At 36.1% G+C, this 27496-nt stretch overlaps 1 protein-coding gene across 1 annotated transcript in view; it reads right to left on the minus strand.

Moving 5' to 3' along the window:
- Positions 1-136: 136 nt before the first annotated feature.
- LOC129453014 (uncharacterized) overlaps positions 137-27496 on the minus strand; it is a 35242-nt gene continuing 7882 nt past the window's right edge. Inside the window, exons 6-18 of the mRNA XM_073861806.1 lie at positions 27089-27391; positions 26633-26920; positions 26473-26511; positions 22745-23050; positions 21936-22232; positions 16039-16065; positions 15092-15388; positions 6363-6680; positions 4521-4865; positions 2421-2459; positions 1226-1270; positions 411-464; positions 137-180 (exon numbers count right to left, since the gene is read on the minus strand). Coding sequence (XP_073717907.1) covers positions 137-180; positions 411-464; positions 1226-1270; positions 2421-2459; positions 4521-4865; positions 6363-6680; positions 15092-15388; positions 16039-16065; positions 21936-22232; positions 22745-23050; positions 26473-26511; positions 26633-26920; positions 27089-27391 — 2402 coding nt within the window. The remainder of the gene's footprint in view (positions 181-410; positions 465-1225; positions 1271-2420; positions 2460-4520; positions 4866-6362; positions 6681-15091; positions 15389-16038; positions 16066-21935; positions 22233-22744; positions 23051-26472; positions 26512-26632; positions 26921-27088; positions 27392-27496) is intronic.

Consider the following 27496-nt stretch of genomic DNA (forward strand, 5'->3'; position numbering starts at 1 on the left):
TAAAATAAGAAAAATGAACAGGATTGGTTCAGGTAAAATAATCTTGAAAATGTGTCTAATATTTAGGAGTTTCTAGACTATTTTAAGTCATAAAGTGAGATAAATATGTTTGAAAATTAAGTGTGGCTCGGTTACTTTATGTAATGATCGAGCTGAGAGGAGCAGAAGCACCTGTGATGTCTATTACACATGAATGTAATTTAATTCAATTATGTTTAATGCACTCAGATAAATAAACTGTAAATTAACACTCTTTACATAACAGGTTTCTGAACTGAATATATATTAAATATTTACTGTATAGCAGCATATCTAAAAAAGCCTGAAGAGTTTCTATAAGCGTTTGAGATAAATGCATCAGTTCATGAAGAAGATTTATAAGTTATATCTGAATAAATGACTTGATTTACCAGCTTGATCTCCTTCCACTGATACTGACTTCAATTCATCTATCACAGCAACATCTAGAAGGTAAAAACACAGAGAGAAATATAAACATTAACACATGAACATGTCATTAACACTCAGTGATGATAACCAGATAACACTTTATAGTATAATCAACTAATACATACAGATAATACCAAAACTAACTCATCATTAGATGCTATAACTCATTTACAAAATCCCCTTGTTCATGTTTAAATAAAATCTTTTAAATATATTAGTTCATTATGATTCATGAACTGTTAAAATGTGTCATTGATAATGATTTCATGATGTGTTAATGTAAATCAGTATTATAAACACTATAATTTTACTATAAATAATACTTGATACTTAAAATGAAAATATGACTTCATGTTTAAGTGCTATAATTGGGTCCCCATTGCTTTTATCAACCTAGAAAATGTGATAAAGATCAGTATCTTAGTTTTGGTAAACCATTTTCTGCAAACATGTGGAAAATAGGTCAATGAAATGTGGCTCCCCTTGTGATGTCAGAAGTGGATCTTAATGTAATAATACCGCCCCTTAATCTGCACTATCCAACCACAGCACTGCCATTTAGAGATCAGCTCATTTGCATTTTAATGGACACACCCAAAAACTGCACATTATTGCTCACACCTACAAAGTGTCAATTTTATAATAAATTATCTATATGAGATTTTGAGCTAAATCTTCACATATGTACTCTGGGGACACCAAAGATTTATTTTACATCTTTAAAAAGTCTTGTGAAATGTCCCCTTTAAAGATTGACGGATAAACTGAATCTTACCTGACTTCTGCGGCTTCTGAGGGTCTCCATGAGTTATGTATGTTACTGTAAAACAAAAATCATCCAATCAGTTAACACAATTACTTTATGAAGTACTGTCTGTATTTATATCTGTTAAATTAAACAATGTAAAAATGAGCATAAATATGTTTACTATAAAATTAAGATTCAGGAATACTTAATAAGCTCTTCTGGGGCACACGCAGGCCATGATTTTTTTTCTTAATTTTTAAGGCTATTGTGTGCAAGATGTGTGCAACATTTCTATTCAGTTTCCTTTGCTTAACCCACTATTCCTACACTGAAATAAGTATTGGGAAAGATAAACATGAATTTAAAAATATTTAAGTATCATTATTATATACTTAACATTATTAACATGTTTGGAGGCATAAATGACATAAAATGTTTGGAAATAATGACAGCAGAGACATTATACTATGAAAACAATGATTAATAACTATTTTTACAAGAATATTTTTTACAATAACAATTTTTCAAGAAACCAGTAATTGTATGATTGCTATTTAAGCAATATCGCTCGAGTAGGAGTGTGATATAGCTCTATATCATCACGGCTGTGATAAGGTCAGAGGCACGAGGTCGTATGCTGTAGTTACTAGGAGTCATCTTGACACCTACAGTTTAATAAGTACAAATAAACTCAATATAAATCTATATTATTAATAACAAACAAATGAATAAACTAAATTTATCTTCATCTCGCTGTTAGATTGTGAATTCCAACCAATGGCTAAGTCCACAGCTCACCTTTCTCATTTGAAGTACATAGACCCTTTTACTGTTTGTACACAATGATGACGTAGCAACATATGCACACACATTTTGCCAACAGGAGTATTGCGAGAATCAGCAGATATAAAGTGGCACCGCAGAAGCAGGTATTTTTTATTATGATAAACTATCTGAGTTGCTAACACATTAGAACCACTGGTGTTGCCAAAATGTGTGCACAACTATTGGATCACATAAGGGTCTATAAGGGTCTATAAGGTAGCTGACGCAAGATGCAGTTGTTGTTATCTGAATCAACATATATAGAGAAAAATACTTTCTGAACCAAAACAGTGATTTTGTAGGTCAGCTGTCAAATCTTTTTTTATAAATCAAACTCAATTCAGATTGATTTATGAGTCAGAGAGATTGAGATATTGACAGATGAACTGAATCTTACCTGAGTTTTGCTGGATCTGAAGGTTTTCTTGAGCTTTGACTGTTAAAAACAAAATTTACAGAATCAGATTTCCTTACCAGTTTATTTTAATTCCCTTACACATGTAATTGTTTCATTCTCAACAGATTTCTACAATAGAATCATTTCACAAGGAGACCAAGGTCTATTTTAACATTTACTATAATATACTGTGTGTTCACAGTAATGAATATGAGACTACTGATGTAGACATTTAGATATTTTACTTTTACACTAAAATATAGTTACTACAACTAAAAGAAAAAAAAGGATTGTTTCAAGTAAAATAATCTGTGCAGTCTATGAATCATAATGAACTAATAGATAGAGGGTGTGGTGTAGTGCAGGGTACACTGAAAAAAGAATATACTGGATTTACTAAAAAAAATAATATATATTGCATTATTTTTGCACCCACTTTTTAAAATTAAGTTTTACATTAAATTTTTACATTGAATTAAATAGCTTTAAATTCCATGTGAAACTTGCTTAAAAAGAAAGACGCAAAAATTATGCACTATATTTTTAGTAAATTCCGCTTATTATTTTTTTACAGTGTATAAGGATGTATACAGAGTATAGACACTTCTTTATTTTGATGGCATGGGATAAACCAACTTCAACTTAAAATCAATGGGGGCGTAATTTTGACTTCTCCAGGCACCACTACACTACGGGATACAAGTAAAAACAAACTAGTCATTAGTTTGTCATTAGTACATGCAATAACTCATTATTAGTTAATCTTTCAGTAATATTTTAAAATATATTAGTTCATTATGATTCATGAACTGTTACTAAAAAGTGATAATGATTTCATGATGCGTTAATATAAAGTTTTATTAAACATTATAATTTCACAATAAACAATACTTGATACTTAAAGGGGACATATGATGAAAATTAGCCTTTAGTGTTATAATTGGGTCACCAGTGCTTCTATCAACCTAGAAAATGTGAAAAAGATCAACCCAGTAACTTAGTTTTGGTAAACCATTCTCTGCAAGCATGTAAAAAAAGCTAATTGAAATTTGGCTCCCCTTGTGATGTCAGAAGGGGATCTTATTATAATAATACAGCCTCTTAATCTGCACTATCCAACCACGCCACTCACATTAAGTAAAGAGATCAATTAATTTGCATTTTAAAGGACACACACAAAAACAGCACAATTTTTGCTCACACATACAAAGTGACAATTTTAACAAGTATCTGTATCTATATGGTTTGAGGTAAAACTTCACATATGTACTCTAAGGACACTAAAGATTTATTTGACACTAAAAAGTCTTGTGAAATTTCAAAATGTATTTATACATATTTAGCCAAAATCCTTCACCACACATGCATTCACATTCAAAGCACGTTGTTTTGCTAAAATCATGGTCCTTTTATAATTTATATGCACAGGTGCTGTGTCTTTGAAAAGTTAAAAAGCAAATGTAGGCAACATAAGATTACTTCCTGCTGTCTCTTGTGATGTATGTCTTTTGAAGCGAAACCATGGGGTTGTGCATGAAACTAAACCTGATTTACAACATTTTAACAGTTAACAATCTATCTTAAACAAAGTCAAGGCTGTGAACATTTACAGATTTAATATACTTCTACAGCAAATCAATCAGGCAGAACCTGTTTAAAAGTTATGACTATGAAAACAAACATTACATTATAAAAATACTTTTACGCAATAAAGATACATGTTTTTTTATTGCTGTATCTAAAAACTGAAGATTAAACTTACGTTTGAGTTTAGAGATCTTGTGACGATACAAAATCAAACCAGCAGCAATAACAGCAGCAATAACCAGGAGAAAGAAAACACATAATCCTGCTATAACACCTGACAACAAACATGCTTCTGTAATGATAGAGAGAAACAATCAACATCATATTTAATATACACATAATATACGATATAAGTTGCAGAAGATTTGAAAAAAGATTTACCTGTACTTTTTAGTAAATAAATGATTTTAAATGCTCAAATGAAGAGTTAAATTATGATTTTTAATGTTATGATCTGATTTTTTACACACTTCTAATAAATCATCTTTACTATGAAAGATTTGAGATACTCACCCCTAACAATAACACTGAATGTCTTGTATAAGGTCTGTTTGTTACTTATGATCTTTAGTTGATAAACTCCAGTGTTTGAGGTTATGATGTTTGTGATGGTGAGATTTCCAGATTCATCCAGCTTTAGTCTGTCTCTGAATCTCCCATCATCATCATCATCATATACTGAAGTCTTATTGTCCTCCATATCTCCTTTAGCTATGAGAACACCTTCATATCCAAACCTCCACAGTATCAGATCATCTGTCTGTAGTTTAACATCAGTTTGTAGAGTAACAGATTCACCCTCAATCACTGACACTGACTTCACATCACTCATTCCAGTATTAATAACATGAGGAGATTCTACAAGATACACAGACAGAGAAAGAAACCTTAAATAAAAAATGAATTTCGTAAAACAAACATGCAGACAAAAAGATTTAATTCAATAAATATATGGAGTGCTTTTAACAATTGTTTATTGTTACAAAGCAGCTTTTCAGAGTGTAGCATTTTATCAAGCTTTTCTGGTCTTGTGTAATAAAAAAAACGAAAACAGCTGATAAGGGTAATTTTTTTACAGTTGGGTTAAAAGAAGTTTTGATATTAGCAGCGTTTGAAGATTTTAAAATAATTCTAAAAAAGCTCAGATTTCTAAACAAGAGACACACAGAAAATGTCATTCATGTCATTTCATAGATTGCACTCATTCACTTCACACACATAATGATTCTCATTCACTACGCGCGAATTTGTTCATGAAATGTGTGTTTGGATGTTTTACCTAACAAATCATGAATCAACAAAAACTTTCATACAAAAATTTCTTCTCAATGTTTGCAAAAACGTAAAAACAACTTAGACCACATATGCACAATAATCATGAACACAAAAATCTGTTTATATATTTTATATATTTTTTCCTTGTTCATGACTATTGCGTACATGTGGTCTAAGTTGTTCTTACATTTTTTTTGCATACATTTAAAATAAATGTTAGTACGAACGTTGTTGTTTTAAATTGATTTGTAAGTTAAAACGTCCGTTCGCACATTTTACGAACAAATTTGTACGCATGCTCAGTGAATGAGACTCATTATTCGTGCTTTAAAGGGACAGTAAGTAGGATTTACCCCCATCTAGTGGTGAAATTGTATTTTGCATTCAAACGAATAGTGCTCTCTAGCACCTCGCTTTTCCAAATGCGTGTTGCAACTACGGTAGCCGTTATGTACTCACTGATCTCCTTGTGCATTTCAGCTGGTTCACGTGTTCTGAATGAAAACACGTTGTGGAAACGCGTTGGTTGGCTAGTGCTTTTTGTCCCTCTCGTTATTATAGTTTCTCAATATGGCGGAATGACATGGAAGCCTCCTTGGACTTACACATTCAATGTAAGTAAAGAGAAGAAATTCTAAGCTTGCAAAGAAAGTCAGATCACTGGCAGAGGTCATTTGTCACCAACGAGGACATATTTATGAATAAAAACATTGATTTTGATTAATAAAACATTTAAAACCCTACTTACAGTCCCTTTAAGGGGTTTATAATTTAGCGCCGTTCCAGCAAACACGTGATTTTTTTCTGTTATTCGCATGAATTCGTTATTCGTTTTGAAGCTATTTTCCGTGCCCTTTCAAATACCATATTCGGCTTCAGGCACATCCCTAGTTATCTTAGATAGGGAATGAGACGCTGCGTCACAAATGACACTTTGGGGAACATGGTAGGCATGATCTCGTGACTATAAATATTAGACTAGTTTTCCATATTAATCAGGTGCATCACACTGCTGGTGTTTCCCAAAATGTCATGATTCAGCGTTGCGTTCCCTTGAAAAGGAAACACATGTACACTCACCATTGACAGTAATATTAAATCTCTTGGATGATGTTCCAGTGGCACTGTTGATCTCTACTTCATAGAGTCCAGAATATTTGATCTTCATGTTCGTGATGTTGAGATCTCCAGTCTTACCGTCTGTCAACAGTTTGTCTTTGAATCTCTCAGGTGTATACCAGATCTTGTTTTTACCAATTTCAGCTAAAAGATCTTTAGAATCGCCTTTTTTAAACCTCCACCAGACCAGATCACCTGTCTTTATTTCAGTAAGATCAGTGTGTAGAGTAACAGAATCTCCCTCCATCACCGACTTCACATCATCGCCAAACACACTTTCTGAAATATTAATACAGAGATACACAAATATTGAAATGAAACCTATTGGACTGCTGAAACTGCTGCAAACAAAATCTAACTTGATTGAAGTGAAAACAAAAAACAAAAAAACAATTCACATTCAACAGAGTGACGCCCGTTTGTGATATCACAACAAAAGATCAGATTGTAGCTCTCTGGTGGAATGAGTCCACTACAACCTTCAAGAAACCACCTTTTGACTACAATAATTCTCAACAATCCCGAACTTTGTTATAATTACTAAAACCCTCTTTGAGGCTTGGCTGTGACTGGCCATCTAACATCTATCAAATCTGCAAACAAGTTTTGAATTTATGTTAATACTAAAGTGCTACCGTTTGATGTTGTTTCCATTTTTGAATTATAAAGACACAATAAAGGGATTAGAATATATCCAACTTTATATTTTAATCTATGGACATTTAGTTTATTGCCAGTATATTCAAGTAAACAACATGTCAGATCTAAGATCATTAAATGGACAATCATGCACCTGCATTCCCACTGGCATAAGTAGCAAAATGGTGGTATTTGACAAGAAATACAGTTTTACACATTCATCTTGCTGTTACGTTTCTTAAATTATTTCAGCCTTCCTACAGCCTCAACCACCGTAGTGAAATTGGCTATACAAAAGTGAAAGCGTAAATGTTACAACGAAACACTCACCACACGAGAGAAATAAAATAATGATTGTGAAAGTCTTCTTCATTCTGCTTTTAATTCCAATAAGAACAAATTTAATGAAGATGTTCACGGGAGGTTATAAACAGATCTAATAAGTTATGTTCGTTCATAAGATGATCAGGTCTCACCGGGGTATTTACTTTCTTCTTGTGTTCTGCAGAAATTCATAAAAACTCAACTGAACCAGATCATCAAGATTCCTCAGTAGTGGGTGTGTTCATTCAAATGTACAGTCGTGACCGAAAGTATAGTTTTATTCTGCTTAAGCTGTTTGGTGTTTATTCACATCGTTTCTAGATCATTGTGCTGAGTTGTATTTTAAATAATTGCAAAAAGCTTCAATGGCCCCAAAATAAACAAACTTTTCCAAACAACCCAAATTTCACAGCTTTTCAGCCCAGCTAACATCATTTCACTAATCAAATCAGCAGCACATGTGAATGAGTACTAGTTAGGTGAAATCACTCTCATACTGATTGGATTGTAAGAGCAGACTGATTGCTATAAAAGAAGGGAAGAAGTGCTTCCTATGATTGTATTCTTGTTGGCAATGGTTACCTCCAAAAAAAGACAAGCAGTCATCATTGTTTTACATTATAATGGCCTCACATGCATGAAAATTGCTATAAATAATTTTGCACCTGAAAAAAACATTAACCAGACCATCAAAAATTTCAAGAAGAGAGATTGGACTGCAGTGAAGAAGACTTCAGGACGTCCCAGAGTGTCCAGCAAGCACCAGGATCATCTCATCCTGAAGGAATCGTGTAACCTCATTATAATCACCAGGGCTGCATCTCATTCCGAGTACTAGATCTTAGTGTTGCCGTTGACACTATAGACCATCCCAGCTAACAGAAAAAAGTTCTAAGAACGTTCCCTGAAAGTTCTTTACGTTCCCAAAAATGTTCTGCCAACGTTAAAAGTGTCCAGTTTTCTTGACGTTCTAAGAACGTTTTTGTGTTGTCTCAACGTTAGAGTAATGTTACATTTTACCATTTTTAAACGTTATGACAATGTCATGTTTTAATGTTCACACAATGTTTACAACAACAACTGTTTATTATATTGACTTCTTTGATTGCTATGTAAATGATAGAGAAACGTTGCATTTTATTATATTTATTTTTTATATTTATATTATTTTATTATATTTATTATATATTATATATTTATTATATATTATATATCTATTATATATAAGTTTAGATGTTGATGTTTTGTTTCATTTTAAGTCACCATTATTGTGATTAGTGTTCGTTTTAGTTGGGCTCTTGAGCCTTGTCTTTTGCTTGCTAGTTTTTTCCCTGGTTGTGTTAACTTTTTGTTAATACACCACATTTGTTATGAACATGTTAAGTTAGTAGTGTAATTCTGTGGTGTGGTGGTTGGTACATAATGGAAAAAAATCATTCCTAATTAATTTACTAATCAAAAGTTTATTTTCTGTCAATAATGTAAATGAGATCCAGCACTTTCACATCAGTTTGTCATTAAGGAGTTTAAGAAACTTTGGACAAAAAAAATCCGCTGTGTGGTTGGGATGCACAGACATCAAGAATCAGACTATGAGTCTCAACCCTGGTGACAAAGAAAATTATTTATCCATGCTGCAGTGCATGCTGGGAGTCCTGAATGAGATTTGTAATTTGTTAATACCCAGCATGCATTGCAGCATGAAGTTTTTCCTTTGATTGTCACCATGGTTGAGATTCGTGGTCTGATTCTTGATGTTTGTGCATCCCAATTAAATAGCGGATATTTTTGTCCAAAGTTTCTAAAACTCTTTAATGACAAACTGCTGTGAAAGAGCTGGATCTCATTTGCATTGTTGACGGAAAATAAACTTTTGATTGGTGGATTGGTTGGGAATGATTTTTTACCATTGTGTGCCAGCCACCACACCGCAGAGTTGCACTACTAACTTAACATGTTCATAACAAATGTGGTGTATTAACAAAAAGTTAACACAACCAGGGAAAAAACCAGCAAGCAAAAGACAAGGCCCAAGAGCCCAACCAAAACGAACACCAATCACAACAATGGCGACTCAAAATGAAACAAACACCAACATCCAAACCTACATACAATAGATATACAATATATAATAAATATAACAAAATAACATAAACACAAAAAATAAATACAATAAAATGCAATGCTTCTCCACCATTCACACAACCATCACACAAGTCAATACAATAAACAGTTGTTGTCTAAACACCGTGTGAACATCAAAACATGACATTGTCATAAGGTTTAAAAATTGTAAAATGTAACATTCCTCCAACGTTGTGACAACACAAAAACGTTCTTAGAACGTCAAGAAAACTGGACACTTTTAACGTTGGCAGAACGTTTTTGGGAACGTAAAGAACTTTCAGGGAACGTTCTTAGAACTTTTTTCTGTTAGCTGGGATACCTTACTTTTAGACAGATTGCAGAATTATACTGGTATTTAAGAAAAAAACCTATTTGACCATTATCATTCTGTTCATAAGAATCAACTAAATTAATGCCAGTAACATAAGGGTTACCACAAGGGTCTGTCTTGGGGCCTTTTCTAATTTCAGTATACATGCAATCCCTTTGGAAATTAATAGGATTAGCCTTCACTGATATGTAGACATTACTCAGTTATCTCATTGAGAGTGGATTAAAGCTCTAAACTATACAAATTGGTTGAATGTATACAAGACATAAAAACACAAAAAACAACCAAAGTTTTTCTCATACAGAAGATGTTTGTCTATGTGTTTCTGTAAGAGAAACAAAGAGCTGTATAGTTACAGTAATACAGTAAGAGGTCATGATCAAATCATTGATGATGTCGAGTTTTTAATCTTTTATAAATGAGATGTAGAAACTGTTCTGTGTTCAGATGAATCTTTAGATCTTTCACCTCATCACACTTACAGCTCTTATATGAGTCATGTGATATACAGATAAACTACATGTGTGATGTCACTTTTTTCATCTCATTCATCTTCGTGCTAAATATCTCTGTGTGTTTGTGTTTTTATGTTTTAGATCAGGTTAAAATGTGCATTTACAGTAGAAAAAGTTTATCATTTTTGGCACGTTTATGTTAATTCATATGTGCATTTATGCTAAAGATCAAAATAGTTTGATGGTTGTGTCCATTAAAGTAACATTTAAATGATCAAAAGTCTTATATATATCTTTATTTACATACACATCTGTATATTTAAAGCTATTTATTTATTAATTTTAGGCACATTTGATCAGTAATCAGTTCAGCTGTGTGTCCTAATGCAGATTACACTGGAGCGCCCTCGAGTGTTTAAACATGAAAACACACTCATCACCATTTTATTTATTTATTTCATTCATTTATACAAAAGTCAGCAAATAATAAAAAATAGTACAAAACTGAGGATAATTCTTTTATAAAAACTGATGTTTCATGTACTGAATTTGTCTGTTTGCAGTCCTGTCATCTCTCCAGATGTGAATGTGTGGTGAATAATAAAGCACAAAATATTTCAACAAAGTCTCTGTACAACTGCACACCCGAAGATCCCCATAATACATTAACTGAAAACTCACACCTCTTGTGTCTTTAATGTCCGAACACATTAATGTGCAAATAAATGTAAGTTTGTATCTCTATTTAATATAAAATTTTAATAAAGCTTCAATAACGTGAGCTTAACAGCACACAGAGGGTTAATTTCTTGTCTTAACAGAAAGCCGTAAAACAGATTTGTTACTGTAGATGTAGATGATGATGATGTTACACTGGTAATGATGAGGATTAATGTTGTAGTTCTCGAGACTGGTCTCAAAACCACTTTTTAAAGGTCTTGGTCTCGTCTTGGAATCGACCACATTTTAACTCGGTCTCGTCTCGGTCTCAGACAAAGAGGACTCGGAATTTATTTCAAGACCGGTCAAGACCACAACTGATGGCACATCACAAATTTATTTTTATCAATAATTGTATGCAGTTTATTCAGGTTTGGCATATAATGTTTGCATTGTTTAAGCATTGTTTAAGTTTCTCCCAATGACAATTTTTCTCATTTTATTACTAAAAACACCTGCATTGTGTTAAGTGGATGGCAAGCCATGGAAAGACAGTTCAGAATAAATGCTTAAGTTGATTTCAGCTCTTTAGTGTTTGTTTACTTTTACTTCCTTATAGACAAAGATAAATTCCCACATATCTGCAATGCCTTTGATGATTTTATCAACTATACTGATGACACACACACACACACACACACAGACAAGAAGTGCCGAATCATATGCATATTCCCCATTTTTATCAAGTGTTTCAATGCAGTGACTTGCACTAGTCTTGGTCTTGACTTGGTCTCGGCCTGTCCTGGTCTTGACTTGGTCTCGACCCTTTAAAGTCTTGGTCTTGTCTCGGTCTCGGCCTGTCCTGGTCTTGGTCATGACTTGGTCTCGGTTTAGGTGGTCTTGACTACAACACTAATGAGGATCTATCATCTTTGTCCAGTAAAGGTATCGTAACCGCCACTGATTCCTCTCTGACACCTGCTGAATCTGTCAGGAAACACAAATCACAGTACACAATTGTGAAATCACAATACCATTTGCAAATCTGTTTAAAGAATGAGCAGCATAAATAGGAGAGTAATTTATTTTGATATGTAAAGCTTATTAATTTAAGATGCAATTTGCAACCTCAACACTAGATGCTGCTGAAATATATCAAATCAAGGGTTCATGAAACACTTGAAACACCACTGACCACTCGGTGAGTTTCACGCAGGGCCGGTTCTAGATATTTGGAGGCCCTAGGCAAAATTTATGTTGGAGGCCCCTCACACCCCTCTCACAAACATATACAGGAGTCTTCTTATCAATCGTTCTTGCGATACTTTGATGTTATCTCCCTGTGGTTTGATCTCACCTTAAAACTTTATTTATTGCTGTCAGTAGTGATTGCCTACTCTGCCTATAGGTAGCGCCGGCCCTGGTTTCACGTCTTTGAAAACGAAAGTTTAATGCATTTTAGGAAGGATTGTTCCTGTGCACCTATACAGCCATTATAGAGGTGGGAGGTGATACAACAGAAACCTGAATATTCTCGGGGCAGCCGCATATGTCGAAATTTCAGTCAAAACCGTTCTATTTCATCATAAACAATCTGGCTTTAAGTGTAAAATACCGAACTTGTCCTTTAAGGCACTTCTGAATCCAATGTTTGGTTTACTTTCTGGCTCCTAAAATACATTCATCATTTTGTCCCACAATTCTATGTGATTGGTCGAGCCTAGTCGAGTTAGTGATGGGAGAAACAAAGCTTTTCAAAGCTTTGAATCAATTGAACCAATTGCTTCGTAAATTGCCTGACACACACGCTGGCGATACCTGCTGGTCAAAATTGTGTAAAAGCAACAAGATCTGTCAAAACATTTTACAATTTTTACAAAGTAATAGCATGATTTTTCTTAAACTTTGTTTTTTAATAAAAATACATTATTTAACTTAATTAAGACATTATTAAAAGTGTATTCTGTGTTTGTAGTTTTATTTATGGCAAACAAATCATTAAAACGAACTCCCTTTTTAATTATGCACATTTTTGTCATTAAATCTGCCTATAAACAAAAAGTAGACACAATGGTAGTGTTATTAGTGAGAAGGATGAATGTTTTATAAACTTTTACAATACTGGTCAATAGTGATCAACTCCCCCTAGTGGTGAATCGTCGGATTTTCGAAACATTTAATGAAGCCTCGTTTGCTAAAATGACGTGACTTTGGCCAGTTTGAAACACGCTCCGAACCAATGATTCAAAACAAAAGATTCGTAAATGTTTCGAAGCCACATGAAGCTTTAAAAATCGCCCATCACTATAAGTCGAGTTAAAAAATATAATAAAATGGCAACCAAGCGCAGCTGGAGCACAAATATAGCGTAAACAATGTTATATTTTCCTTATATTACATTTTGCTTTTTTAGTGAGAAACTAGCATTGTAGTTTTTAAATATAGGAATAGTTATCACAAAGGCGGGAACTTGATACTGCTTCGAAATTTTCGTTTGGTGTCGCGGCCATACCCAGCACAGGTACTGTTTTTTTTTATACTGTTTGGTATACGTATAGAAAGATTAATCTCATCTGAAGCTGTTTGCTATTATTATTATTCAGCGGGTTGTTTGCATATGCAGGTTCAAAATATCAGTAATGATGATTACATTTACAGAGTGAAAGACAGTTGGATTTGAAATGTGTATTTAATGCATATAGGCTTATTGGTTTTGTATGAACTTTTATATTCTATTTGCAAATGTTCAATTTGTCTGTTTGATTCAGTTCTTATTCTGTTTGTCTTTGTAAAAAATTCTTAATAAGCATCAGTTCCTGAGAGTCAAATGCATCTGTCCAGGCGGAAATGCTTCAACAGTAAATTAATATTCAATTATGTTTGATGCACCGAGAGAAATATAATGTAAACTAACACTGTATGAATTGAATATATGGTTTTGTTCTGTGCTTTTCTGTTTTCTGTGTATTTTTGTCATTTGAACTTGTATTTTGATTCTCTGCTCTTGTGTGGACTTATGAGAGCGAAGTTTCCCAGAATGCATTTCGCGTCAGGAGTTCGTTCTTCCGAGTCTGAACTTGCAAGTTCGAACTACGAAGGACACAAGTCCGAGTTTGGCGTACTTGGTATTGAGAAACGTCTCTAGTCTGTATCTGCCTGTTATCTGAATCTGTTTATCTGTTACTAGTGATGGCGAAGTGAAGCTTTCTTGAAGCAGTGAAGCTTTCAACCCAATTGTATCGGGAAAAGGTTCATTAATCGAAGCTTTTCAAATCAGAGCTCGATGAGGACCTCTGCTGAGGAAAGTGCTGTATCACTGAATGTTTCACAACCAAACAACATATTAATTATAGAAGCAAGAATTAATGGTTTGACAAATTAAGGATAGAATAATAAATAAATTTAACAATATATAAAATACATGACCAAAGCATGTTCCATTTCATACGAATGGTAACTTCAAACAAAATTAACAAATTAAGGATAAAGCTTGGTCTTAAAATTATGAAGTGTGAACAATAAAAAAAAATCATGGTATTGGTGCAGAAAAGACGTTTTACTACTATCCAATATATATATATATTATATTATAAACTCACTATACAGTAATCGATTTTGTGTAACGCAATACTTCAATACAACCCATGAGGGCGCGCCACGTATTGCACAATTTAAAACCTTTGAATCAGATAACGAAGCAGTCACGTGTGTGTGAGTGAAACGAAGCTTCGGACGTCATTGGTCACGTGATTTTGCCAGAACGAATCAAGCTTCGATACAAAGCTTCAATGAAAATCGGTTCATTTTTTTGACACACGCCTCGGAGCTTCGGTGTCACTGGTAACATCACTATCTGTTACCTGTTTATCTGTATCTGTTCCTGTTTTTTGACCTGTGCCTGTTATCTGGATTTTGCCTGTACTGCTGCCTGCCCTGACACATTGCCTGTATTTTGGATTACGTTTGTTGGTTTTGCCCTTACTGGATTTGTTTGCTGGCCCTTTTGGAATTTTACTTATTAAAAACCTTTTGCACATGGATTCACTTCTCACACGCTTTCTTTAAAGCACAACCCTTTTCAATATATTTGGGTTTTAGAGAATGTGAATATAAGATGAAGTGAATGATTATATCAGAAGTGTTGAGTTACTCACCACTGACATCAACATTAAATATTCTGTATGTGATTTTTCCATCACTGTTGGTCAGCTGTAGTTTATAATCTCCATCATCTGTCTCTCTGATATTTTTGATGGTGAGATCTCCAGTCTGAGCGTTCATCTTCAGTCTGCGTCTGAATCTTTCATCATCTGTATATGTAGTCTTTCTGCCATCTCCATTCATTCCAGTTACAAGAGAGGTTTTATCTTCTGAGGTCCACTCCACCTCATCACCTTTATTTATTTTAACTTCAGTGAGTAGATTAACAGATCCTCCCTTCATAGCTTGCACTATGGTTTCAATCAGAAAACACACATCAACCCAAACAGAAAACATCATTCAGGAAAACTGATTGGCCAGTGTACTGCAAGTCATCTTGACTGGTGCAGTTTAATACATACAAATAACTAATTCAATATACATCTGTACAGTTAAAGCAACACTATGTAGTTTTTTTACCTTTAAATAATGTCTCTAAAATTATTTCAGTGATAGAACAACCTGAGCAGCCTCCTAGCTGCTACAAGCACACTCTGAAAGTGGCGGTGAAGGGTAGGAAACACAGCCCCGCCCCTCCCCCTGCCTGCAGAAGAGTGTATGATACCAGGCACTGTTGCGCTTTTCAACCACATGGGCAAGCTGTAAGTCATTTTTAAATGGAAACTACATAGTGTTGCTTTAATATTATTTATTATTTAAAAATGACTAAAACAAACATATGTTCATCTAGAGGTACGGTTGTGAATTCCAACCAACGGCTAAGTCCACAGCTCACCCTTCTCTTTTGAAATACATAGAGAAGCTGGTAGCTGACACAGGACAACAACATATATAGAGACAAATACTTTTTGCATTTTTTAAAAAATCATTCCTAAATATCAATTCAATTTGATTTGTAAGTCATATAGATTTAAAGATTGACAGGTGAACTAAATCTTACCTGAGATCTGCTGGTTCTGAGCTTTGGCTGTTAAAAACAAAAATCACTCAAAATCACTTAACACAGTTACTTTATAAATGATCATATTTGCAACACACTTTCTGATTTCCACTGGCTGTTTTAATATCTGTTTAATTAAGCAATGTAAAAAGGAGCATAAATATGTCCTAGTATAAGCCTTTTAAGTCCCTTGGGGTCAATCTTACCCCCAATACACTTTTCTTTAGTTTAAAAACATGGTTCAATGTGGTTCCCATTGGCTTGATTCGGTTGTTCTAGAGATGTGTAAAAACTTTTTTACCAAAAGAGGCCCTTTGGGGATAAAAATGACCCCAATTGAAAATTAATTTTTGGGCTCTAATTAGGGCTGCACGATTAATCGAAAAATAACCGAAACCAAAATTCAGAAACGTTAACCGACCCTATTTTATCATGTCGGTTATTTCGGTTTTCAATCCTGTTAATACTTTCCCTTTAAAAAATACTACCGCATGTGAGGTTACGTGGCTCCGCCCCATCCAGTCAGTTGCATAGAGACACATGGAGGAGAACTCAAACACTGTGTTAACTGAGCAGATCATTTAGTGCCAAAGAAATACGAAGTAGTCGCGCATGTGCGGGCCACGTGACAAAACTACGGAATGCGCGATCGGGTTTTTACCGCAAATTTGCATGACGTGTAAAAGTTGTCAGCTTGCGCTCTGTTGAATCTACAGATGAGTTTAAGCAGCCCAAGAAAAGTCAACACATGCCTCAGAACCGTGAGAAGACGCGGGAGCACACGCGCATGTTTAATTAGACATGGCAGAGATGAGAGAGAGAGAGAGAGAACGGGAGAACTTCTAATCTACATTAACACCAGAAACAATATAGATGAGAGTACGGTAAAGGTCTTGTATAGCAGTGCCCAGTTAAGGAACACTGAATAGAAGACAAGAAACGTGTAAAGGATACAACGTGTATTATCCTGCCACTCATCTCATTATCTGGATATAACTTGTATATGTATCTTATGGCTAGAGTTAGTCATGTGGGTTGTATAATTCTTTGGTTCATAAGTTCCTATCAGTTGTGCATAATAACATGTGCAGCAACTGCATATGGTCAAGTTTGAAATTTCTAATTTAGTATTTTTCAGTAATGCAGTTATTTTGGGGGGAAATGTAAATAATTGCATTGCAGGCTGATTTAAGTTGTGCTATACATTTTCTGCTTGTGCTCCTTAAATTTTCAGTCAGGGGGTACAGTTCTCCTAATGACAAAAAAGTTAGTCTGAAGCCCTGAGGTACTAGACTTAAAAATTGTTAGTTATTTATTTTCTACTTTTTCTTTAGGAAACTTGCAGTATACAGTAAACTAAAATGTGACTGTTTTCATTTCAAGCAATGTGTGCTTTGATTTCAGTTGAAGTCAAAATGTTCAATAAATAACCTTCACACAAAATACTTTCCTTTTCATTTAATTCTTTTAAAATCACAAAGATAACAACAAATGCCCTTTCAATAGAAAAATATATCCCACCTTTAATATCTGAGCATATTTAAAATACAAACCATGCCAGTGAACTATGAGGCAAAAAATAATAATTAACCGCTCATTAATCCTAACCGATGTCAAATGTTAAATTAACCGAGGTTTTGATTTTAGGTCAAATCGTTCAGCCCTAGCTCTAATGCTCACACAGGTGCGTGCAGGCACACACACAGACACACACATGCACACTTACATAAATGCATGCACGAAAAAACACACACAGACACACACAAATACAGACTCACACACACAGAAAGTCGCAGTAAAACTTACACACACATAAAGACACAGACACACATGCACGCGCGCGCACACACACACACACACACACACACACATATGCGTGCACACACATAGAGACACACACACACACACACACACACACACACACACACACACACACACATGCGTGCACACACATAGAGACACACACTCATTTTGTAAAAACAGACATTTCAAAATGCATTAAAAACTACAAAAAATTCTACCATTTGAAATAATTTTTATTTTTAATGTCCTTTTTAATGTTTATATAATCAAAAATTCACACATTGTTTCACTCAAGTAGTGATGTGAGCAGTTGGCCACATCCAGTGAAATGAATGGGTCTCAATGGGCCTCTGCTGGTCAAAATGATTTATTTCCTAAACTCTAATTCTTTTGTTTTTTTAACACCAAATGGCTGAATTCAACACATAACATCTAGATCAATATCTAAAAACCATTTAAATCAAATTTAGATTATAATTTATGTGCATTTTTCATAAAAAATGATATTTTTCAGGCAAGCTAATGGTGTAGTTGGGGAATTAAGTGGTAAACGGGTATAAAAGTACTTCATATCTCCCAAAACAAAGCATTAATGTATAGATGGGAAGAAAATGAAGAAAAAGAATAATTATTATTAGTATCATTAAAAATGTATATTTTTTTGTAATTACTCTTTAACTCTTTCACCGCCAGCATTTTTCATGATTTTCACAAAAGTTTAATGCCTTCCAGAAAATGCTCCTTTTAAAATATATAAGCATACAATATATGAAATAAAAAAACAGACCCTCTGCTTTTACAGTTTTTGCCTATTGCTTACACACTTTTTGCAAAATTTGGCTCATTATGTCAAAACTCTACACACAAGGCACACAGACATAGCACTTGGAGATTAACAACTCACATCCATGCCAAAATGAAACACTGCAATCAAAACTTAGCACTCCTTTCTAAAAATGAAATTCTTGTAACAAAACCATACACACAAGCACCATTTGAATTACTCTTTCATATCACCAGCAACACACTGATCCGCTTTATATATAACACAGCAGTCTTTGTGGTTTTATTTTTATCGTAATTTTCTTAGACTCAGTCTTTAGTAAAACTCAAAAGTAGATTTGTTTAAAGATATATTTATTTGTTTAAATTTATTCAGTAATCAAACAAGAGTTTTTACCTTAAAAAAAAAAAACATTCTTAAAGGAATAAAGAAAAATAGAACCACAAGTCATCACATTTAGCCACAAAACAAAAGTAAAAAACAAAACAAATACTGGATAAACTGCTATTGTGGGGAAAAACACACTTGTTTTGTGTTTGTGTGCGCATGTATGTGTGTGGTGGGGGCCTGGGGGGTCTTATGGATCCCTCCTTCTGTTCGGATCTGGCCACAAGACCTCGTCGACATCACAGGCGACATATACTTCACAGCACTACTCATTTTTGAATAGTACTGTACAGTAATACTGTAATATGATACAGAATCATGTGACACATACAGTAGGTACAGGAGAAGAAACTTGAAGATATACCTGTTCTCCAGTCGGAATGTTCTTAGTATTGACGCTACTGTGTAGCGACTGAGGTTAGGGTGGACTCTTTGCCCAGCCTCTCTCATAGATAGGCCATGATTTATGACATGGTCCACCAGAGCAGCCTTGATGTCATCCGGTACACGTCTCCGCACTGGTCCTCGTCTTTGTCCTCTTCCATGTACACGTCCACGTCCAACTCCTCTCTCTCTTTGTCCTCCTCTTTCTCTTACTCGCATTGCCTCCATGCTTGCAAAGTTCTCAGAATGTCTTACCTGAGGCCTATTTGTAGTGCTAAGACTCAGACCGATTGGTGTTCTGTTTTCTGTACAAGTGTATTCAGGTCTGTATGTAAGTGCCTATAATTGCCAGATGACTTTTGCAATTTGAACAGAGTGTTTTCCCAATGATAATAGGTGATTTCGTTTTTGAAAAATGTGTCTAATGTAAGAAAACGTGTGTAGTGTTTCGCAATAAGTGTGCTACAGAATTGCAAACAAAGTGCAAAGTTGACAATGTGTTTAAGCTATGGTTACACTGTGTTTAAGCATATGCTACAAGAAGTTTAGGTATTGAGGCTTTGGTCTAAGCATTCGGATTTAGTGTGTAAGCAATAGGCAAAAACTGTAAACAAAAAAATCTGTTTCATCCTACCTTCATGTGTTCTGTTTTTATCACCTCTCAAATATGTGTAGGTTTCATCAAAAACACCAAATTTTGAGCTAAAGCTGAGATAATTCAATTTTTGTGAAGGACTTTTTATAGAGATCAGATGCAGAGCGATCTTTAAAACATACACGGACATACAGCTGTTTGCCCAACTTTTTATAAGTTGCGGAAGAGTTAGGGTGGATAATAGCGGTATTGCAGATTGACGAGATAACTCGTCAATGGCGGGGAAAGAGTTAATTTCTGGGGTCATTTTTACCCCCACAGAACTATAACGTATACAGGAAAATCGGGGCATATGAGGGTTAATTGTATTCATTGTAAAGAAATCAACCTTCACCTCACCCAAGACCAAATTTAAAATTCAGAGGCCCCTAAGCACAATATCCTGTTGGGACCCCTCACAGGTGCGCATGATCAAGTTTTAAATTATAGGGTATTTTGTTAGAAACACCTCTAGCTTATACAGCATTTAGACAAGGGATGTGACCATACATCGTGTTTCCCATTAAAAATACCTCTCTGAAATTTATTCTGAATCGCAAGGCTCCGATTCTGTGTTTCATGCACAGCTTGTGCAAGTACTATGGCTCTTTGATCAGTAAGAAGTCCTTATCAGTTTTTCTTCACTCACCTAAAGGATTATTAGTAACACTATCCTAATACTGTGTTTGACCCACTTTCGCCTTCAGAACTGCCTTAATTCTATGTGGCATTGATTCAACAAGGTGCTGAAAGCATTCTTTACAAGCGTTGGCCCATATTGATATAGGATAGCATCTTGCAGTTGATGAAGATTTGAGGGATGCACATCCAGGGCACGAAGCTCTAAAGATGCTCTATTGGGTTGAGATCTGGTGACTGTGGGGGCCATTTTAGTACAGTGAACTCATTGTCATGTTCAAGAAACCAATTTGAAATGATTCAAGCTTTGTGACATGGTGCATTATCCTGCTGGAAGTAGCCATCAGAGGATGGGTACATGGTGGTCATAAAGGGATGGACATGGTCAGAAACAATGCTTAGTTAGGCTGTGGCATTTAAACAATGCCCAATTGGAATTAAGGGGCCTAAAGTGTGACAAGAAAACACCCCCACACCATTACACCACCACCAGCCTGCACAGTGGTAAGCATGATGGATCCATGTTCTCATTCTGTTTACGCCAAATTCTGACTTCTGAATTTCTCAACAGAAATTAAGACTCATCAGACCAGGAAACATTTTTCCAGTCTTCAACTGTCCAATTTTGGTGAGCTTTTGCAAATTGTAGCCTCTTTTTCTTATTTGTAGTGGAGATGAGTGGTACCTGGTGGAGTCTTCTGCTGTTGTAGCCCATCCGCCTCAAGGTTGAGCGTGTTGTGGCTTCACAAATGCTTTGCTGCATACCTCGGTTGTAACGAGTGGTTATTTCAGTCAAAGTTGCTTTTCTATCAGCTTGAATCAGTCGGCTCATTCTCCTCTGACCTCTAGCATCAACAAGGCATTTTCGCCCACAGGACTGGCGCATACTGGGTGTTTTTCCCTTTTCACACCATTCTTTGTTAACCCTAAAAATGGTTGTGCATGAAAATCCCAGTAACTGAGCAGATTGTGAAATACTCAGACCGGCCCATCTGGCACCAACAACCATGCCATGCCCAAAACTGCTTAAATCACCTTTCTTTCCCATTCTGACATTCATTTTGTAGTTCAGGAGATTGTCTTGACCAGGACCACACCTCTAAATGCATTGACGCAACCCCAGCTTTGATTGAACAGCCTTGTGTTTTGGTGTTTGTTGTTATATGGAACTTTCATATGGGTTTAAGTATTTTTTTGCATACAGTGCGTTCAAATAGAAACTATATCACATTTTTACGTAATAATCAGAAGTGTTGAGTTACTCACCAAATACATCAACATAAAATATTCTGTATGTGATTTTTCCATCAGTGTTGGTCACCTGCAGTGTATAAACTCCTTCATCTGTCTGTCTGAGATCTGTGATGATGAGATCTCCAGTCCCAGGTTTCATCTTCAGTCTGCCTCTGAATCTCACATCATCTTTATATGAAGTCTTGCTGTCGTCTCCGTTCATTCCAGTTACAAGAGTGGTTTTATCTTTTGAAGTCCATTCTACCTCATCACCATTGTTTATTTTCAATTTAGTAAATAGAGTAACAGATCTTGCCTTCATAGCTCGCACTGTTTTAGTCATTGAACACACACACACACACAACACAAACAACAACAACAAAAAAATCAGGAATACTTGATTCTGATTGGCCAGTGGTGATATACCAAATTAGTTCACAGATAAAAACAGCCTGGTTTTATCACAATTAATAACATGCAATAATTCACGTGTCAGGGACTTTAATTTTGACCATGAATGAAAATTGGATGGGTCTGGGTGTACAAAACCTTCAACCTGTGTCAAATCTGAAGTCTTAAAACAACTGAATTATTGCATAGGATGTTCAGATATAAAGAAGATATGGAGCCTGGAAATGTCCTTTCAGTAGTCAACTCCTAGTAAATACAGTAGGAGTGTAATGAGAAACTTTATCATCACACTCATGTACGGTAAGCTTGGTTTATCTCTACTTCACATCTCCCTGTTAGGATTTCTTTTGTGATAACAACTGAATGGCTGTACTTGATACTCCTTTATAATAAGTGCATTCATTTTCATTCAAAAACATTTAAATTCTCACCATAGAGAGCAACACAAAATCTTCTATCTTTGGTCCCGCTGCTGTTCTTGATCTTTACTTTATAAACTCCAGTGTGGTCAGTTCTGAAGTTTCTGATGGTGAGATCTCCGGTCTGATGGTTTACCTTCAGTTTGTCTTTAAATCTCTCATCAATATAATCATATAGTGTAGATTCATCAATGTCTCCAATGTATCGAGCTATACGCATATCTCTAAACATCCACATTATCTCATCATCTCTCTGGATTTTAGCAACACAAGTGTCTAAAGTGACAGATTCCCCCAACTTTACTGTTCTGATCATCTCTTCATTTATAACAGCAGCACATAGATGAGAAAAATACAGAAGATCAACATCACATCAGAACAAGTCAAAGTGAAGGAGGATATTGGAGTTTATATTTATTTCATTCAGATCATTTTAAATCTCAGTTCACTGACTAAAAACATAAATCCATATCAGACGAGAACTATAAAATGACAAGAACAGTTTAATTTGTATTTTTTTTAATATACTGAGCCAGATTATGATCATTAAAAAAAATCAGATTCACTGTTTAGATTTTAGCAACATCTAGCGGTGAAGATGTGAGTTGCAACTGACAACTTATGCCCCATTTATAGTCGTGCATAAGCTCTAAGCCGTAGGTTATCCGTAGCCCATGCATAGCTCTACGTAGCCTGATGTGCACCTCGCTAAATTTTTTAACAGGGCGTCAGTTCTATGCGGATCGCAAGTGCTCCCGTCAGGTAAAAAAACTGTGTCATAGGTATTTCCGTTTGCGACGGAGAAAACAAAGATGGACCAAGTTGAGGAGTAATTTAACTCAAATTGTAACAAAGTAGCTGTTTATTTACTTCCATCACTGCTGGTCTTCTCAAATCATGCACAACAAGCTGCTGTTTCTTCTTCGTTTGTGGGTTGATGTCACGGGGTGATGAAAGAAGGAAAAGGAAAACGAAAGCGGAACTACTTTTGTGAAGGTGATTTCCCGCCGGACCAATTTAAATGTAATACCCAGCCAGTTCTGCCGGAGATTTGATGAGGAAACGAGCGCCAGGTGTGCAGGTTGAACATGGCGACAGTCGATTGGTACAATTCAGAGGAAGACAGGTTTTAAAACGGATGTTGAAAGAAGGAAGTGGTTGTTGTTATTGCTATTGTGGAGCTTTCAGTCCCATTCTGGTTAGAGGAAGAGGCAGCAGTTCAGCGAGTGGACACGAGAAGAGTGAGTTAAAGCCAAGAAGAAAGGACTAAACCATTCATTCGGTTGAAGAAGGACAAATGCTGGGTGTAAGGAGCTAAGAGAGAACGAAAAACAGATGTGAACGGATGCCCCCTGAATGAGCTAAGTTATATGCTTTTCAGCCACGTTGCTTTGCTGGGTTGGCACAATTGATTATTTGCTCTGTGAAGTTATGGTGTGCTGTTTTCTCGACCCTTTGTGTAGACTACTCCCTTCTGTTGTGTTTTCCCAGGCGATGCTCTCGGGTCTGTGAGAGAAGAGGGGTTAGCGTGGCCAGCGGCTGGATTTGCATGTGGAGGTGAAGCGCTGTCTATGTGGTCTCCATCTCATTATAACAACCAGACACTTAGACTCCAGGAGATGGGTCTCGGTCAAGGCGGCGGAGTATAAGCCCTACATTGCTGTGAGTACTTGGATTTCAGTTTGTGCTGAGGATAACTACATGTGTGCATTGCTCTGAATTGGTTTGACTATTGGGGTGTGTGGAGCACCTCTCCCGCTGATGCCTGTGCCTGTGACAGTAAGTACCATTCACTTGTAGAGCCAAAGTTTCCTATTAATGATCTGTGAACTAGCTATTCTAAGACCTATCTAGACGGTCTTCAAGTCTACCTGCTCACCGCTGTGTCCATATAAGGAAATTCTTTGTGCTCGTTGCTGTTGTTCACGTTGAAAAATCTATCTGCATACTTACCAGTGTTTCTTGCATAGAAACGTCTTTTCTTCTTCCATAATTGTGTCCTTACAAAGAGAGCCTCATCTGGGTATTCATTGATGCTTATAGGACAACCCTTGTATCTGCTGCTGTTGCTTATGTTGGAAAACTTATCCGAATACTCACTATTGCTGCTGTATAGCCTCTTCTGCTTCCATTATTGTGTGCTTACGAAGAAAGCCTCGTCTGGATATTCATTGATGTTTATCTAAGAAAGCCTTTGTGTCTACCACTGTTGCTCACGATGGAAAACCTGTCTGCACACTTACTATTGCTGTTGCATAGGAACGTCTCTTCTGCTTCCATTACTGTGTGCCTATGAAGAGAGTCCTGTCTGTATAAGGAAGCCCCTTGTGTCCACTGCTCGCTTATCTTGGAGAGCCTGCCAGTATACCTATTCTTACTTACCTATATAGGAACGTCTCTGCTGTCGCTATTGCTGTTTGTGGGTGAAGAAAGCCCCATCTGCATAAGAAGGCCGTTTGTGCTTACCACTGTTTGCTTACCTTGGAAGGCTTGCCTGTGTACTTACCATTGATTGGTTGTGTAGGAACGTGTCTCCTGTTTTTCTTGCTGTTGGGTTAAGAAGAATGCCTTGTCTGCATAAGAAGGTCCCGTCTGGGTTATTGCTGTCTGCTCACTTGGGAAAACCCTGTCTGCATACTTGTTTGGATTGGGAAGCCTGTGCTGTATCCATTGTTGTCTGCTTACGAAGGCCTGTTCTGTGTACTTACCGTTGTCAACCTGTAAAGGAAAGTCTCTCTTACATACTTACCAGGGGACACTTGGAACAGAAGCCTCCCGATCTGCAAAGGAAAGTTTCTTCTGCACCTTTACCAATGTATACCTACAAAGGAGGACCCGTTCTGTGTACTTACCATTGTGAACCTGTCAAGGAAAGTGTCTCTTACATACATACTACTGGACACTCCTGACCTGCAAAGGAAAGTCTCTTCTGCACCGTTACCATTGTATACCTACAGAGGAGAACCTGTTCTGTATACTCACTGTTGTTAATCTGTAAAGGAAAGCCTCATCTTGCATACTTACCACCGGAATCTTGCAAAGGAAGTCTCTCGACCTGCAACGGAAAGTCTTCTCTGCACCCTTACCATTGTATACCTATGAAGGAAGGCCTGCTCTGTGTATTTACCATTGTCACCCTGTAAAGGAAAGTTTCTCTTCTGCACTTTTACCATTGCATACCTACCAAGGAAGGCCTGCTCTGTTTACTTACTGTTGTCGCCCTGTAAAGGGAAGTCTCTCTTGCATGCCTGCCACTGAAAACCTGTAGGACAATCCCCTCTGGAGAGTACGGACAGGAGGACTGTGATCTGGTGATTTTAGTGATTTTATATCACTTGTTTGTCTGCTTTGTTGGGAACTCCGGGGTCTCCTCGAGGTGGTAATCGAGACGGGGTAGGACCTAAAGTCAGTAGCCTGCCCCGACCTGTGACATTAAATTGCCATGCTACTTCTTCATTGATGGTCATGCTGCTACTGTTGTTACACGCATGGATACTGCCTACCAGCGGTCTGCGCGTGTGTTTGCACGTCAACGTGGATTACGACGCAAAAGTGTAAATGAAAACCAAGGCAGAACGTACACTGTCGCGGCTACGTCATAGGACCTATGCACAACTATAACGAGCCCTTTAGTCCACAGTACTTTTTGCACATTTTGTAGCTTAGCTTTCAAATCATAAAAATCAATCAAACTCAGTTCACTTATAGATTTAAATATTGACAGGTGTACTGAATCTTACCCAAGTTCTGCTGCTTCAGAAAGTTTCCCTGAACTTTGGCTGTTAAAAACAAAAATCACCCAATTACTTTGTAAAGGTTCATATTCATAGCATGATTTACTCAATATTTGCTTATATTAATTGATATAAATGATTATATCAGAAGTGTTGAGTTACTCACCAGATACATTAAATATTCTGTATGTGATTTTTTTATCAGTGTTGATCAGTTTTATTGTATAAACTGCGTCTGTCTGTCTGATATCTCTGATGGTGAGATCTCCAGTCTCACGGTTCATCGTCAGTCTGCCTCTGAATCTCTCATCGTCTGTATATGAAGTCTTGCTGTCATCTCCATTCATTCCAGTTACAAGAGATGTTTTATCGTCTGAAGTCCACTCCACCTCATCACCTTCCTTTATTTCAAATTTAGTATATAGAGTAACAGATCCTCCCTTCATAGCTTCCACTAGTTTCAATCAACAAACACACATGAACGCAAACAGAAAACATAATTTAGGAAAACTGATGCATGCACACAGAAAGCACATGAGTAGTTCGTCCTTACCTAATGAGGTACCGACCACTAAGATATGGAAGGCAGATATAACTGCCACATAAACATTCAGATACTCACCATAGAAAGCAACATAAAATGTTCTATTTTTGGTCCCGTTGCTGTTCTTGATCTGTACTTTATAAACTCCAGTGTGTTCAGATTTGAAGGCTCTGATGGTGAGATCTCCGGTCTGACTGTTCATCTCCAGTCTGTCTTTAAATCTCTCATCAGTTTTATTTAATGTAGGTTTATCAGTGCCTCCAATGTATTCAGCTATAGTCGTATCTTCAAACATCCACAGTATCTCATCATCTCTCTGGATTTCAGTAACACCTGTGTCTAGAGGGACAGATTTCCCCATCTTTCCTGTTCTGACCCTCGCTGAGAAAACACAAAAGATCAACATCACATCAGATCAAGTCAATATATTGTAGAACAACACAGGTTGTATTACAACAAAGATTATTCAGAGGGTTTTAATCCTCC

The sequence above is a fragment of the Misgurnus anguillicaudatus genome, chromosome 23, assembly GCF_027580225.2.
Source record: "Misgurnus anguillicaudatus chromosome 23, ASM2758022v2, whole genome shotgun sequence".
NCBI lineage: Eukaryota > Metazoa > Chordata > Actinopteri > Cypriniformes > Cobitidae > Misgurnus > Misgurnus anguillicaudatus.